This window comes from Lonchura striata, chromosome 10 (genome assembly GCF_050655825.1).
Source record: "Lonchura striata isolate lonStrDom1 chromosome 10, ASM5065582v1, whole genome shotgun sequence".
NCBI lineage: Eukaryota > Metazoa > Chordata > Aves > Passeriformes > Estrildidae > Lonchura > Lonchura striata.
The window spans coordinates 11975637-11991792 of record NC_140712.1 but is presented as its reverse complement, the minus strand read 5'-3'; the positions used below and the strand labels follow the sequence as shown (position 1 = coordinate 11991792).

The window sequence follows — 16156 nt, the reverse complement described above, 5'->3', positions numbered from 1 at the left end:
GTTTAGTAAGAATTCGTGAGAGGCAAAACAGGCTTTGCAGCGAAAAACCGCGGCGCCTGCTTAAGGCACAGCACTGTGGGTTTAATGAGCTCTTCCTGCCGCCTGCTGGCCGCCTGCCTTCCCCCGAAAGGGAAGCGTGCTCCATACTCTCAGCAGCTTCCCAGTAAACGCTTTAAATCCAGCAGCCTCAAGAATTCAGCAAGCAGAGTCTTAAGCTCAGTTGCATCAATAACACCTGCATCAGTTCAGACATCCTCTTTTCTTGAGGCTTTTCAAATTCAACTGCAATCTTTATGGACAATTCCAGTCATTATATTTACAAAGGAAGTGCCTCCTAGACCTGACCTACACCTCTTCAAAATAACCTTTTCAATATTTAGTGGTACTGTAAAGGAAGCTGCTGGAGTCACTGCAGTAATGCAGAAATTTGTGGTAATTTGTAGCATTTCCTCATAGAATCAGGAAATGGTTTGGGTGGGAAGGGACCTTAAAGACCATCTAGTTCCAGCCCCCTGCCATGGCCAGGGACACCTTCCACTAGACCAGGCTGCTCAAAGCCCTGTCCAGCCTGGCCTTGGAGACTTCGAGGGATGGGTCAGCCACAGCTTCTCTGAGCAACCTCTCACTCTAAAAAATTTCTTCCCAAAATCTAATCCTGCCCTCTTTCAGTTTAAAGCCACTGCCCATGTAATGTCATGTCCAAACTGCATTTACTGCTCTAAGCTGCACCTCCCAGTCCACCTTCTACTGCTATCCTCCCATCTCAGCTTCTATACCTCTGCCTCCAGATACAACATTGTTCCTGGCTTAAAATATAAAGACACACAGACAACTGGTTTCTTCCCCCATTCTGTCCAAACAAGATTCTGTGTTTAAACTAAAACCTGTCTTAACTTTGTCCCAAGATCTCCTGGGTTTGGTTTCTTTTTAGATGTATCGTGACATATCTACTGATTTGGTTTCCTCAAGTCTCAGATTCTGTACTGTCAGACTAATACACACCTACTCCAAGAGCCATGCTTCCTTCCTGAGCTACACACTGAGGCTCTTCTCAAGGACAACCCATTTTCCAGGCAGATTTATGTATTCAGTATCTACTGTACCTCACTCTGTCAGGAATGAAATCTGTGTGTAAGCACATGTGGTACGTGTGTTTCTGTACATATGGCCAGGTCTGATTATAAGCTAATACTGAAGTTGGGTGCAGTTCCCTTCTCAGCCATTTGCACAACTGCTTTCACAACTGAGCTGCCGTATTAAGAATTGACACCACGAGAAGCAGAGACAAATGGTATTTATCACTTGGAGGATCAAATCAGAGGCAATCCAACAAAACCCACGAAGCGTAACTACACAGCAGCAGCTTTCTTTTTCGAGCTTCCTGATGTTGTTTAAATTCAGAAGTGAAACAGCCCTTCAGTCAGTCAGAATATCATTCATGATTCAACATTCACGTCCCGAAGTCTGGTTCCAAACACGCAGCCACGCAGCTGCAGCAGGCGGGCGGCTCGGGCGGGACGGCCCCGGCAGGTGACGGTGGCGCCGGCTGCGAGCGGCTCCATTGCCGCCGACGGACGGGGCGTGCGAGGGCCGGCGGCGAGGCGGTGCCCGGGCGCGGCGGTGCCCGGGCGCGGCGCCGCACGCCTCCCTCAGGGCCTCTTCTCGGGCGCGGCGTCCGGCGGCGGCGCGGCGGGGCCATGCGGGGCGGCGGGCGGCTGGAAGAGCGGCCCGTAGATGTAGAGCCCGCTGGCCACGCCGAGCGCCACGGCCACGGCCACGTGCTGCAGCGGCAGCCGGCCCCGCATGCCGGCGGGCGGCGCTGCCACGCCCACGGACACGCGTGGGGCGGGCGCGCACTGCGACGCGGCCCCGGCTCGGCTCCGGCCCGCGGCCCCGGCGCCCTCACCTGCACGCGGGACGCGGCACAGCCCCGGCCTCGCCCGGCTGCGGGCACCGGACGGAAGTACCGGCGCTGTCCCGCCTCCCGCGGTCGCGCATGCCCCGGCGGGGCAGGCGGCCGGGGAGCTGCGGGCGGATGCCGGAGGCGGTGCGGCTCCGCAAGCGGCGGTCGGTGCTGTACAGCTCGGCCGGCGGGGCCGCCGCGCAGCGAGGCGCCGGTAAGCGGGGCCGGGCCGGGAGGGGCAGGGCGGGAAGGGGGGCGGCCCCCGAGGGCCCGTGATGGACCAGCCTCGCCCCGGCAGGTGCAGCCGCGCCCGCGCCGCTGCTGGCGCTCGCCCTGGCGCTGCGGACGCTCAATTGCTTCCTCGTGCAGACCAGCTTCGTGCCGGACGAGTACTGGCAGTCGCTGGAAGTGGCTCATCGCATGGTCTTCAAATATCCTTCGCCTGGCGCGGCCCCCGCGCCCTCTCATCGCTCCCCACCCCGCGGTGCCGTGGGCGGGGTGCTCGGGGACGGCTCTGCCCGCTCGGACACGGCTTTCCCCGGCAGTAAGGAGTTGGCTTGGCAGCAACAAACACCCACTGCTCTGGCCCAAGGGGACAGAAGGTCTCCACCCGGATGGCTCGGGTGAAACTTTGCCTTGCAGTTGGTCATGATCTGTCCTTAATATTCATAATTATGGTTACCTGACTTGGGAATGGACAAGTAGCTTAAGGGGCTACTCGTACCCACTGATCTTTGCAAGCATGTACAAAGCATTACAGCTGCTGGCTAAGGATAATGTCCAGCTGCTGGTGAGTATAATAAAAAAATGTGCATCTGCTACTAAAATTCAATTTTAAAATATTGTATTTAAACACAGTGTTTTTTAATCATTGTCCAAGTAAAATGCAAAGCCTTGAGTCTGGCAATTAGAGATGTGTGAGCACGGAGACCCCACTGACTTCCCACGGGGGCAGAACTCATTCATAGATTTCTAGTCACAACAGTGACGCCTGTAAGTGCAGAGGATTATCCTTGGTCTCCATCAATCTCTTGAATTTTCATACTGATTGTGTTTGCCACTACATCATATTGCATAGTAGTTAAGTTTCCCAAAGTGTTTAGCAATGTATATTTGCACTCAACCCACAAGAACTAACTAACAACAGTCCCTTTTGATTTCTATTTGAGATGTAAAGCAGATAATTCTACGTTCCACCTCTGAACACTTTCAATGAAGTTCAGACATTCTCTGTTTTGGCAGAAATACTATCCTTACCCAAGGCCCTTACTACTTAATTTTTAAAATGATAAGTTATAGAGAATATTCACCAATTCACTATTTTCATACTTGAACAGTCATTCACTAATTCAGTCCTCTCTTAAAATTTGGAATTTACCTTGTTTTGTTGCAAGTACAATTTTCTCTCTGCTTACACAGATCTGGGTCCCTAGGCTTGCACAGGCAGTGCTGGCTGCTTTTGCTGATGTGAAGCTTTACTCATTAGTGCAACACCTTGAAAATTCAGAAACAGCAAAGTTCGTGGTGAGTCACAGCCTTTAAAAATTATGCATGTTAATAAACACTGGTTTTGCATTCTAAATAAGAGCAAAATTATTTGTCACACCTTGAAGAATTACCACCTTCATTTAGGGGAACTTCTTTTAATGTGTTCATAATTATTTCCAGTTCTTCTGCCAACTCTGTTCCTGGTTTACATGGTATTCCTGTACCAGAACTCTAACAAACACCATGGAGACTATTCTTAGCATTTTTGCTCTTTCCTTCTATCCAATAAAAGGCTCCAAGATGGGGAACAGGTGAGAAACTTTCTCCTAACAGTACTGATAATTTTTTGTTTGGGATGACAACATCTAAGGCAACCAAAGCCCCCTCATTCATGTAGTATGTCTCATGGAAGTAGTACTCTAGTATTTATTCTAAATATTTTTTAAGATTATGTTGTAGCTGATACGTAAAATTAGCTATTTCCTTCTTTCCTTTTGCAAAGTGATTTTAAACTTTAAAACACTGGAATATATAGTAATTTGGGAAAAGATAACAAAAGCTTTTGGGGGTGAGATGTAGGTGAATTTGTGGTCACAATTTTCTTTACCACTTGCTATTTTAAAGTCGGTACCTCTAGTTAGTAACTCAATTGTTACAAAACAATTCTGGAGTTGCAGCTTTCTAAGCAAGAGAGAGTATCTGTACTCAGAGAGTTGAAGTTACCTGCAGTATGAAAAACTTGGTCAGAGACATGAGAGTTGTTGAAATGTCACTGACTGCAAAAGAATTGACCAGACCCTTTGATAAGCTGTTGGGTTTTTTATGTTTCTTCCTTTTAGCTGTAAGTATTTAGCTTTGGTTGCACTTGCAATTGTTATTCGTCCCACTGCTGTTATCCTGTGGATGCCTTTGGTCTTCAGCCATTTTTTGCAAGAACAGAGGAAAACAGATCTTATCCTATACAACTGCATTCCAGTTGGGTAAGTTCTTTCTCAATTTAAACTGTGCATAGCTACATCTTAAGATTGGTTTTGCCACTGCAAAGGCAGATAAGCCAAAAAAAACTGATATCATGTAAATATAAAAGAGAACAAATAGAGTCCTTTTGCAAAAGCTTAAGGATGGGGCATATTTCCTTTAAACTGTTGTATATGCTGCAGAAAAGCACCAGGCAAGATTTCATGATGGTGAGACATGAGCTATATTCCAGCTTAATTTGTGATTGTGTCAAGAATACCAGGTGATGTCAAGTGGCCACTGTAAAATGGCCATGAGTATGGATAATCTCAGAGATACTAGGAATCAGAGTTTTGACAGCTGGAGAAGATACAAAAGCAATTCAGGCAATATCAGTGCAACAAACTTTCCATTTTTGCAGATTGGTCACAGTAGGAACCTCTTTAATAATTGACCGTGTGTTTTTTGGTGAGGTAAGCTGTTTTAAACTTGACTTATAAGAAGAAGGTTGGGGTTTAGTATTTTAGCATTGATGGATATTTCAGATTTCTCTAGCTTCTCTTGCTTCTGTGACAGTGTCTGGCCTATGATCTCTAAATATATCCTAAGCCACAAATCCTTGAACACTGATTTCTCAAATCATATTATATAAAATCAGTATGCTCAGTCCTCAATAGTTCTCAAAAAACTACAAACTTACACACTTCCGTGATAATTGCTAAATATAAGAAGTCCGTGCTGAGTCTTAGTTACAAAAAAAAAAAAAAAAAAAAGCAGCCAACTGAAATAGGAGTGAAAATGTAATATATAGAAACAGTGATGACTGTGTAATTCAATGTAGCTGTTGGGTTTGACTTTGGATTTGTGTTTAACCCCCTCTGTCTCCCAGTGGGTACTGGTTCAGCTGAACTTCTTGAAATTCAACGTGCTGCAGAATTTGGGAACATTTTATGGCTCTCACCCTTGGCATTGGTACTTCACTCAGGGACTCCCAGTTGTCTTGGGTCCCCATCTGCCATTCTTTATTCACGGCTGTGCACTGGCACCAAGGAGGTTCCATGTCCTTCTGCTGGCAGTGATCTGGACAGTGCTGGTGTACAGGTAATCTCTCCTGAGTGGAACTGCTGCCTCTCACTGGTTGTGTTCTTTGCAAAACTCCTGTCCTCTCCAGAACAAAGCAGCGTAGTATTCAGGTTAAGTGATAGAAAACTTGTTCAAACACTCCAATAAATGCAATCAGTTATAAAGCTGCTTCTAGAATTTTGTGCAAATACTACTTCTTGTGTTGCCACCAACATGAATCTTTAAAATTGATTAGACCTTTACAGAAGAAAATAATTCATCATGAAATTAAATTTTAAACATCCCAAAACCAACAATCACCCAGCAGGTGTTTAGACAAAAATAGAACTAGTTAGAAAACTGAGTACGCTAGATGCCTGTTAATGAAAACATAATTTCATTTGGTTCTTTAATACATCTCCAGTAAGATAAGAGATTCTTAGACTTCTAAAATGTACTCCATTCACAAGTTTATACACAGCTCTTAACTATCATAAGGCTGTATTCCTCACTGTAAGCTCAGAAGTATAAGAAAAGGTAAGATTCTTCTAAAGCATCAGAATTAACTGTAGATTAAACAGGAGAGACACTTTCAGACAAGAATAAAATACAGCAAGTAAATAAATACTAAGCAATAAATACTATCATAGTAATAGACTACAGTAAAACAGTAGCAAGACCAGAAATGCAATTTCTTTCCAACTCAAAACTAGAAATAGCTCTTGGCTTTAGGACTTTTTTACCTCCTTTAGTTTTGTAAGAAGCCCTTTGAGTCCCAAGACATGAGTGTTGCAGTAATCCCCAGAAAAGCCCAAAAAGTTGGCATGGGAAATTGTGTATTTTTGTATTAGCAGGGGTGAGTGTTAATTTGCTAGATACACATGGGTACTTGAATCTTAGCTTTTCATCCACACTATTTATTGTGTCTTATTACAGAAAACAGATTGGTGAAGTACTAAATTACATCTAGTTTTCAAAGAATCAGACCACTTAATTGTAGGAATTTTTACCAGTGCTTGGTTTAAACCAACCAAATAATAAGTACATTTGAATTAAATTATATTCTTTAGAAGTGACAATTTGGATTTTTACTCTTAAATGCTTCAATACCAAAAGCTTCTTAATACATCCACGTGCTCTTCCAATCCTCTGTGCTCTAAACCATTTGGTCAACAGAACTGAAGCATTTAACTTTCTTGCTGTACTACTGTATGTTTTATTACAGCACACTGAGCCATAAGGAATTCAGGTTCATCTATCCAGTACTGCCATTCTGCATGATATTTTGTGGTAAGCATTGGTTTCAAATGTCTTGCAACCTTACCTGGATATAATTTTTACCCATTTTTACCTTATTAGATCAAGGAGTCTTAGAATTAACCTAGCCCTTTCTTACAGCTAGTTAAAAAGAGAAAGAAAAAAGATGAGTGAGAGCAAGTGACTGTAGCACAGATAAAGAATCCTTAGCATGGCTAAAAGTATTCCTGCAAATCATAACAGTTGTGTGCCTTTTCCAATTATTAGCTCCTTCAAGCAAAGTGGGGAAAAGGGACAGTGATTGAAGATGGGGAAAAAAAAATGAAGGAGTATGCTTTTCCAAGGCCAGAAGGCCAAAATTTAATAACAATAAAGGAATGCTGTAGTTTTCAGCATTTTGGAGAAAAAGAATACCACAGCCATACACATGTAGTTACCATTTATTCTGGCTCTATGTGGACTTGCATGAATCAGAATACATCAGTAAGTTGCCGTATATCATTCACCCAAACCATTGAAAGTGTTTTTCACTACAATAAATTAAAGAGACAAAGCACTGGTTTTGAAATTGTATTTCTGTATTTCAGGAGACAGGTGTGGGCTTAAGATTTACTCTATTAAATCCAAGAATTAAAAGTGCAAAGCGTTTGAAATTCAAAGTGTTTGAATTTCCATTCAAGGGGTAAAGACTCCAAGAACAGTGTAGTAAAGTGTCTCAAAGCAAAGTATTGTTATTGACTGAGTAATGGTTTGCCACTGTATTAACATACTTTCAAAAATGTGTGAATTGCTTATCTCCCAAACTTACTCAAATGTTTCTATAGGATATTCTTTGAAATACCTGAAAGCATGGAAGAAAACTACAGCAAGTTTCCTGCTGTTATCCAATTTAATCCCAGCTCTGTACACAGGCTTGGTTCACCAGCGAGGCACTCTGGATGTTATGAGTCACATCCAGCAGCTCTGCAATCACTCTCAGCAGTCACAAGCCTTTGTCTTCATCCTGATGCCATGTCACTCTACTCCATTTTACAGGTATTAGAAGTGTTAACAGTGCACTACATTAAAATCCAAACTCTTCACCAGAAATCAAGATTTCTTTTTTCCAAGGCTTAATTGAGATATATAAATGTATACAGGAAGAGTTTTAATTTTTCATACAGTTAATACAGAGTGAATAGGGGACATGAGCCAAATGCTTATACCACAGAATAAAATTCAGCATCTAAGCTTTACTCATTTTTGTGAAATAGCTTTGTATGAGGATATGCAGTAAGTCTAATTACTTCACTAAGTATGTCACACGTCTTCATTTTGGCAACATTTTTAGCAAAATTAAACACTAACTGTTATAATCAAAATTTATTAATTTTACTTCTAAAGTAGGCAGAAGTAAAATTTTACTAGGCAGTAAAGAACTGTCATTACAACAGTGACTTAGGTCATTGCAAAAGGTTTTCATAGATTTTGGGAAATAAACACAATGTTAAAGCAGATATAAATAGTGAAGCTGATATGGAAAAGTACCTTTTTAAGAAATAGGTGTTGTGCAAATGGTATTTTTATTAAGATAAATGTATTTTCTGTTAACTGCTAACAACACTCCCAGCAGTTTGGAGATGAGTCTGCTAGCTCTACATTGCTTTCATATGAAGTATTGAAAGGAAGAAAATACTACCCTGAGGAAAGAAATTTAATTGATTTTTGTTTTGACTGAGGTGTCTTTTGAAGTGATGAGTCATTTCAAATCTCTGGTTCTGGTCAGTTTATCATGAAATGTGTTTTTGTTTTCCTCCCTAGTCATGTTCACTGTCCTCTAAAAATGAGATTCCTTCAGTGTCCCCCAGACCTAACTGGCAATGCGAGCTACGTTGATGAAGCAGATATGTTTTACTCTAACCCACTTGGCTGGCTGAATAAGGAGTTTTACAATGACACATTATTACCCAGTCACTTGATCCTCTTCAATGTGCTAGAAAAGGTATGGTAACAGCAAGATGAAACAAACTACTGAGGATAAGTTACAAAATAAATTAGGGAAGAGTTATAGTTAAAATTTTTGAAAATTGTTATTCACAACTTTTTAAAACATAGCTTATATTAAAATTGACCCCTCTAGCCCATAGTAAGATTATTGATATAATTCCACTGCTATATATTTACTGTTCATCTATTCCCTCTCCTCTGTGCAAATTCTACAGGCCACAAAGTATGGAATTCTTTATGGAATTCTTCATGGAATTCTTCTCAATCCATGTTAAAACAAATGTGCCATCTGTTCCCAGAAACTGCACTTTTAAGTAAGCAACAATGAAACTAAAAACACCTTTAGTCACAGTACCTTTTAACCCCTCAAATCTTTAATGAAGTCCATGCACTCAAAGAACGGTGGCTGGTGAATATCTGCTCCAGACAGGATCAAACAGGATGGGTGCTTCTTTTTCTAGCAGGCTTTCCTAAAATAAAGGATAAAGCTTCCCAGGGACAGTTGAACTGATAGTTGTCAAGAAACTTTGGAACACTATTCTTATGCTCTCAGCTGTGTTTTCATACTGTGGAAATTAATGTATGTTCATTTGCAGGAAATATCATCATTTCTAGCTTTAAGGGACTATGAGAAAACAGCCACTGTCTTTCATACTCATGTACCTCAAGGACGAGTTGGAAGCCACATCTCCATCTACAGGAGAAAAACTGAAATGAATTTTCTCTGAAGATCAGTGGCTAGACCTCGGACCAGATCAGTTTTGCATAGCAGTAGCTATGCTTACTCCTCATGGTGCAAAAGGAGAAAGCAGGGAGTCGGAAACTGGGAAAGTCAATGGGAGGTCCCATGAGGCAGCCATGGCTGCCTGCAAACACAAAAACCTCCTGAAGGCAGCTTCAGTAGCAGTAGGGCAGGGTGGGGTTGCTGACCTACCTTACAACACTAGAAAGCATTGGGAAGACCAAAATTACCATATGAATACTTAAGCAACAAAATACAGACAAGACTGGACTGTTTCTATAGAACTGTATAACTATGCTGAATTTCTTTTATAAATAAAGACGTTTACCCACAATGTCTCTTTTATTTTTCTTCTACAATATGCAGATATGCAAGACATTTCAAGTGTTTAAATCAGCACGCTGATTAGAATGCAGCACAGCAAATTCTTCACAATTCAACAGGCTCTTGAACCCCCCCAAAGACAGGAAGCAAATATAAGGTTACAAAACACTAACAAATACATTACCACAATGTTGATCTATTTTTTGAAGCATGAGATGAAGTTAGTATATCAAACATTGGAGTTAGTAGTTGGTACATTATGCATGGCTCAAGCTTTAACTACACTAATGGAATGCAATTAAGCTTTTTTTTCATACACAGGTCATGGCATGCCTAGTTTCTGCAACAATACTGCTGGCACCCAAACTATCTTTACTTTGAAAGAACAGTTAAAGCAACGGTACAGAATATGCAAATCAGAAAGCCTGACTTCTGCCTGTTAACAAAAATGTGTAAAAATCAAATTATTCAGAAAAAAAACACTTGCATTTTGCTGCTTTGTTGAAAAACAATTAGTTTCCAGAGAGCATGTGAATTTTAATCTTAATTTTTACAATAAATTACTCAGTATTTTGGATCGAAGGGCAGTTGCCCCAATTCTATTTCAAGATTTGCCATGTGTCTTCCATTAGTGCGACCATGTTTATACCATTTACCTTCTCTTTTATTACGGTGTTGGTACTTCTGAGCTTGTTTTTCATGTCTGGAATTTTCAGTTTGTGTATAAGGTCTTTTAGGTCGACTGCAAGGAGTAAACAAAACCTTATTACTACTAAAAGCATTTTGTAACACAATTACATTTTCAAGTACAGCTTTTAACATGCTGAAGTTCATTGGAAATAAAATTAGTAGTAACTAGTCCTTTAGCTTGTAAGAAAAATGGGGGAGGGATTTGTTTAAATCATCAATAAGATGGTATATATAAAGAAATGCTTTCTGAAAATAAAAATGCAGCTGGTATCACAAGCTTCTGGATAACAGTATCAATAAAAGAATTTGGAATTGTTTTGCTGCAAACTGAAATTCTCACAAATTAGGTATTTAATTTAAAAATAAAGTTCATTTGATAATAAATTAATAAGATGGACTATAAATAAAATCATAAACCTTACGTATTTGCCAAAACCACATTAACTGGGTAGCTGATAATGGGACTATCACCTTTATGGTTCAGCTTTCAATAGAAAAAAGTGGTACTTCACACAATACTTAGTAACCCTAAAGCAGTTAATTGTTCAGACTTGCAGCTGCAGTAAAGTACATGAAATTATAAATAATACAAGTGTAAAGTTGTAAAGCCCTGAGAACACCTTTAGATCCAGGAAAGGAATGCAGGAAACAATTAACACCAAGGACCATCGTGAGCAAGTCTGAACAAAACTCAAGTCATGGTCAGGATCTAACTAAAGCCTGCTGTGTGATGAGCTCTGCTCTGGGCATACAGACTAACCCAGTATTACCTAATCTACAGGAGAATAGTGAAATGTATCTGCCAGAACAGGACTCAGAGACACCTCAAATATACTCAAAAACTTCTTTCAGCAAACGACAAAAAGGAAGCCCCAGTTAATGCTCCAAGACAGTTCCTCATTCGATCAGATGGTCAATCAGAGCTGTTTGGTCTCAAGAAATCCTACTGGCAGTTACAATTTTCTAAAGAACCCAGTAGAAACATCAGATTGTGCTATGCACACACACAGAATTTATATAAAGGTTCTACAGATCCACTTTATATAACATAATCTAATATTTCCACTAAGTTCTTCAGGAAGTCTTCTAGCATATGTGTGTGTGTATATGTATACATACATACACATACCTGCTCAAAGACCATCCATCTCAACAAGGACATTGGTTGTCTTTACAAAAAACACTTCTTTGTGTTATCAAGTTCAGGAAACATGGAAACAAACCTGGGTCCATACTGGGGTGAGTTATCATAGTGGAAGTAGTATCTGTAGACGTATTTGTCCAAATCCTCAAAAACCTTCTCATTATTACTTTGGTATTCCTTCATATCTTCCAGGTAATCCTTGACATCATTAACAAAATCAGTGAACAGCATCTGGTCATGTATAAACAATCCATTATGAAAAAACTTATTGATGAAATTTTCTAGTTCTCTCCAGTGATGAAAGTTATGAACAACTTGCTGCAAATACTTTCTCATTAGCCGATTAAATTCATCCACCCTGATGGGATCTGAAACTCTGTTGAAGAGACTAATGAATTCCTGATGAGCACATTCAAAAATCCCAGAGCAGCCCTTCAGGGCAAACTGATGTTTTCTATTACACAAATGATCATTGAGACATTTCTGGGAATCTGAATCTTTTTCAAATGTTGTAAAATGATGTTTCCTTCCATTTCTGGATTCTTTTGGCATGTGAGGTCCCCTGTAATGCATGTGCTTCAGATTCTCGTAGGAGTTATGGTCTCGGTAAAAAGTTCGAGCTTTCTTGTTTGCCTCATATCTTTTATCACTTGATGACTTCTCTTTTTCATCAAAGATGTTTTTTGTGGTATCTTTGAAGTGCCTGAATGTAGATTTTACAGAATCAGAGAATTTTTTCAAGTTTTCTTTCACTGCTTCTTTAGCCTGCTTAATCTTTTCTTTATGGTGTCTTACAAACTCTTTTGTGGAATTTTTCATAGCATCAAAAGTTTCTTTAACTGAACCAAAAAATGTCTCCTTTGATTTCTTTCTACTCTTACTTTGCCCTTTAGCACCTTTCTTTTGTCCATTTTCATTAATTTCTTGTTTTTCAGATTGGTCTTTTGCTTCAACATACAGCTTCTCCCATAAGTCTGAGCGTTGCTGCTCAAAGTTTAGCTTTTTTTCTAGTTCTGCCAGTCTTCCTCGCAGAGTTTCTATTTCTTGATTTTCTCTTAATGTCTCATCATCATCATCATCATCAGTGCTGTCAGGTGTTTGACGAGAACTTAACTGTTCTAGTTCTTTTTTCAGAGCTTCTGTAACATGACGTTCTTTGTCCAGTTCTCGCCTTAGCATCTGTGCCTCTGCAAAGAGTGTTTCCTTTTGCCTGAGAAAATTGCTGTTCCTTTGCTTTTCTTCTTCCAAATGCTCCCTTAGTTTCTGATTTTCTATTACAATAGATTCAGTGCTACTACCTTTATCTTCTAAGTTCCTAATTTGTTGTCTTAGCTTCCTTAATTCTTCCTGAAGTGAGGCCAAAGCTTTTTCTTCTTTCTCTAGAGATTCTCTTAGGTGCTGATTTTCTGCAGCAAGACTTTTTTTTTGAGAATCAAAGGATTTCTTCTCCACCTCAGTAAAGGTCAAACATGTGGCAAGATCTCCCTTGAGTGACTAAAAGAAACAAAAAGAAAACAAGCAGAAATACTACAATGAGAACTGTTACAATTTTAGCTAGAAAGATGAAAAACCAAGGCAGCCCAAACAGAGCTTACTTGTCATTTTGGATGCAGTGAAACATGCACAGCAAGATGCAAAAATAGAGCTAGTTTGTTTATCTCAGTTGGGTTTGTTTATCACACACTTTCTTGGCAACAAAGACCATGTGAGAAACTCTCCCAGCCAGCCAGAGGTCATCACTCCTCACTTGTATTGATTTAACAAGCTAAAGGATAGTCAGTTGGGTACATGAAGTCTAACATCTTAAAAGGAAATCAAAATGTGTATCTTTGTTGTTGATTTATGTTCAGCAAGCTGGATTTACAGATTACAAAAAAAAAATTAGCAGAAGCAAAGACATTTAGTGGGGCAGAAACTCACAAAGTGATTTTCAACCTAATCTGAAAGTACCTGTTTGTGTAACTATATACCAAAACAAAAGGAGCTGCCCAGTCTGTTGGCATCATTGACAAGCTCTAGAACTTACTGAATTACATACAAATGCTGCTAACAGACACATAAAAGAAAACCTAAAAAAAATATACTCCCTAATCTTCTCTCCAGATGATGCAACAGTAAAAAACAAGGAGTACAGCTTATGTATTTAAAAAGTTAATAACCATTGATAATTTAGAAAGCAAATTGACAAAACCTGTAGGTTCAACATGTTTTAACAAGCATTTTCTACTTCAGCTGTCCTCATTAATGACAACCTGGCACTGTATCACAGGGCAACAGAGTCTCTGTGTTCAGCTAACTCCTAGAATACAGACATAAAACCCAGTATGTTTAAACACATTCCAGAGCAAATTCAATCAACATGAACATTTGTCAAGAATTCAGGGGAAAGTTCTCTGAAAGCACTTACTAAAGACAAAAATTTAATGGATTTGTGTGAGAAATTCGTTTCACTTTGTGCAAAATACACACATGATGACAGAATTATGCAATGACTTCCAGCTAAGCCCACACCTACCCCCACTTTGTGGTGCACTTGATCTCCTTGCTCTTGTTGGCACTGGTAAAGGTCATCTTTCATATCTTTTACTTCACGTGTCTTTGTCACCAGCTGCTGCCGTTTCTGGACTTGCACTGTACCTACAAAGATAAAAAACGTTTATTTTGATAGACTGACTTAGAGTAAGCAGAGGAACAGAGGAACCTAAACATCGTCTTCATTCTCTTTGAAATCTCAAAAGTATTCTTAACTTGCCATTTCAGCCCTGTCCTTACCAGTAACTGTTTACCTGTAACAAAATTGTTTTTTTCAATGATAAACCATTTCTCAGACCCAAAATTTTGCTTCTACACTGTTTTTTCATTAATAAAAAATAAAGGAATTTTGGAAAACTACACAGAAATAAGTTAGAGCCAAACCAACAAGTTATGCAGGAAAGAATATTTGTGATTTCTCTGTAAGTTTTTTAGTAACAGGCAAGTAAAACAGGATAAAATGGAAACTACTGGTCCATGCATTATCCACTTCAGAACTACAACCTTGAGTATTAATTGATTTACATGATTAAGAGAGGATTAGCACAGTGTTTAAATTTTCATACAGAAATACAATTATTACACACTGCTCACAAAGCAGCAAGTATTGCAGGCCCTGTCATGTCCTTCTTATCCATAAGCAAAGGCTGCAGAGTAAGCAAGTGTCCCATTTTTCAATTGCCAGATAAAGGCTGAGACACCCTGGTTTTCAGAAAAAGTATCTTTGCTGTACTAGCCACCAAAATTTTTTGTCAAGAACAGCTTCTTGACTGGTACTTCCTCACCTAACACACATTCTCTAAATCCTAACACTGATGTAGTTTTTATATATTTGCTTTAAGATTCTCTTGAACTGACTCTAGAGAAGAAGGCAACAGCAATTTTTAGGTGTTTCTTTCAAAACCAATGCAGAATTATCATAATGGAAATAATACCTGTATAGCTCTATTCAGAGCTCTATTTCTGTATTTAAAGGCAGGGGGAGATGTGTTGTTAAACAGAAGAAATATTGTAGATACACTTACACTGATGAATGTTTTGTGCTCTCTTAATTTTGATCTATTGTAAAGTGTGACCTTAAAAAAAGACTGTTATATTAAACCAAGTTGAACTATAATAGTTCAATTCATCTATGCAAAGGCAACATTTTCACAGCAAGGATTTTAAGTCTGCAGAGTCCTGGTAAACACTTCTTGAGAGCATCGATCCTTTCATATACTGACAGTAAATTTGGTTTTAATATTTATCTTTAATAGATACTTCTAAGGAAATCCATCAATCCTAACAATCCTAACAATCCTAAAAGCCTGCATCTGAAATATCATCATTTAGCATTAAGGGGTTCATGTTCTTCCTAACAGAATTACAGAAAAACACTTAAAGCTCTTTTTCTCTCCTTATCAAAAATCCTAATTTAGGTACAGTAAGCAAAAATAACATTTAACATCACTGAAAATTAACATATTGAGGTGCCATTCCTCAGTAATTGGTTTGTGTTTCCAGCTGGTACTCTAAGTCACAGTATTCTTCAGATGCTTTAAGTAACAAATCCAAATCCCTAGCATTATCGCTATAGTCCCCCTTGCAGTTTCTGGTTAAAGAAAAAAGTTAAATATCTGAATGTCCATAAGGAGACATTTTTCTGGCAAGGACCTTCTACCTAATTTAAGCTTCATCTGTTACCTGCAAAGTTTGCCTTCTTTTAGTTCTCCTTCCTAGAGCATCATAAAGCCAGTTAACTCAGTTTCATACTGATGAGGATACAGTTGTTGATTAAAATCTAAACCTAGTTGCTTTCTACATCTCTGAAAGTCTTAAGGGGGTCCTAGAGCTCTAGCTAAATGGAAAACACTATTCTGATATTGATTCAAAAAAAGAAAAGTAATTTTATAAAATGTTATGCTTTCCAATCCTCTTACATAACATTATTAGCCTAACATTAGAAGAGTGCTGTGGGAAACATTAATTCCAAGCTGAACCACAAAAATACAAAGTAGTCATCTAGGGAGATGGACTTCTCTCTGCAAGTTTGTGTTCAAAAAAACACAAACCTAAAAGCAGGAAGATGGAA

General features: G+C 39.4%; 2 protein-coding genes across 16 annotated transcripts in view; one reads left to right on the top strand and one right to left on the bottom strand.

Annotated features, from left to right (window-relative positions):
- Positions 1–1278: 1278 nt before the first annotated feature.
- The window catches only part of CCPG1 (cell cycle progression 1), a 29589-nt gene continuing 14711 nt past the window's right edge, over positions 1279–16156 (bottom strand). For 12 of the 14 annotated variants that reach the window (XM_085588713.1, XM_085588715.1, XM_021537411.3 and 9 more), the window contains 3 exons: positions 14069–14190; positions 11633–13047; positions 9719–10461 (listed from right to left, as the gene is read on the bottom strand). In XM_085588713.1, coding sequence (XP_085444839.1) covers positions 10284–10461; positions 11633–13047; positions 14069–14190 — 1715 coding nt within the window. In that variant the 3' untranslated portion in view covers positions 9719–10283. Of the gene's footprint in view, positions 9124–9718; positions 10462–11538; positions 13048–14068; positions 14191–16156 lie in introns of those variants that run through there. The other 2 variants (XM_085588710.1, XR_014957599.1) reach the window with 2 other exon arrangements.
- Positions 1628–9729, top strand: PIGB (phosphatidylinositol glycan anchor biosynthesis class B). Of its 2 annotated transcripts, XM_021537413.4 has the most exons (12): positions 1995–2117; positions 2202–2334; positions 2576–2693; positions 3323–3427; positions 3572–3702; positions 4231–4371; positions 4770–4821; positions 5238–5449; positions 6636–6700; positions 7492–7702; positions 8468–8648; positions 9250–9729. In XM_021537413.4, the coding sequence occupies exons 1-12, from the start codon at positions 1997–1999 to the stop codon at positions 9379–9381; spliced, it is 1602 nt and encodes a 533-aa protein (XP_021393088.4). In that variant the 5' UTR covers positions 1995–1996; the 3' UTR covers positions 9382–9729. The 2 variants fall into 2 exon arrangements, with proteins under 2 accessions (XP_085444844.1, XP_021393088.4); XM_085588718.1 differs by lacking the exons at positions 2202–2334; positions 2576–2693 and having other exon boundaries at positions 1628–2117.

Coding starts and splice junctions, on each gene's coding strand:
- PIGB (XM_085588718.1), top strand. CDS start 1,698: ATGCGGGGCGGCGGGCGGCTGGAAGAGCGGCCCGTAGATGTAGAGCCC. Junction 5,450..6,635: donor TGGACAGTGCTGGTGTACAG/GTAATCTCTCCT, acceptor GTTTTATTACAG/CACACTGAGCCATAAGGAAT. Junction 7,703..8,467: donor CACTCTACTCCATTTTACAG/GTATTAGAAGTG, acceptor TTTCCTCCCTAG/TCATGTTCACTGTCCTCTAA.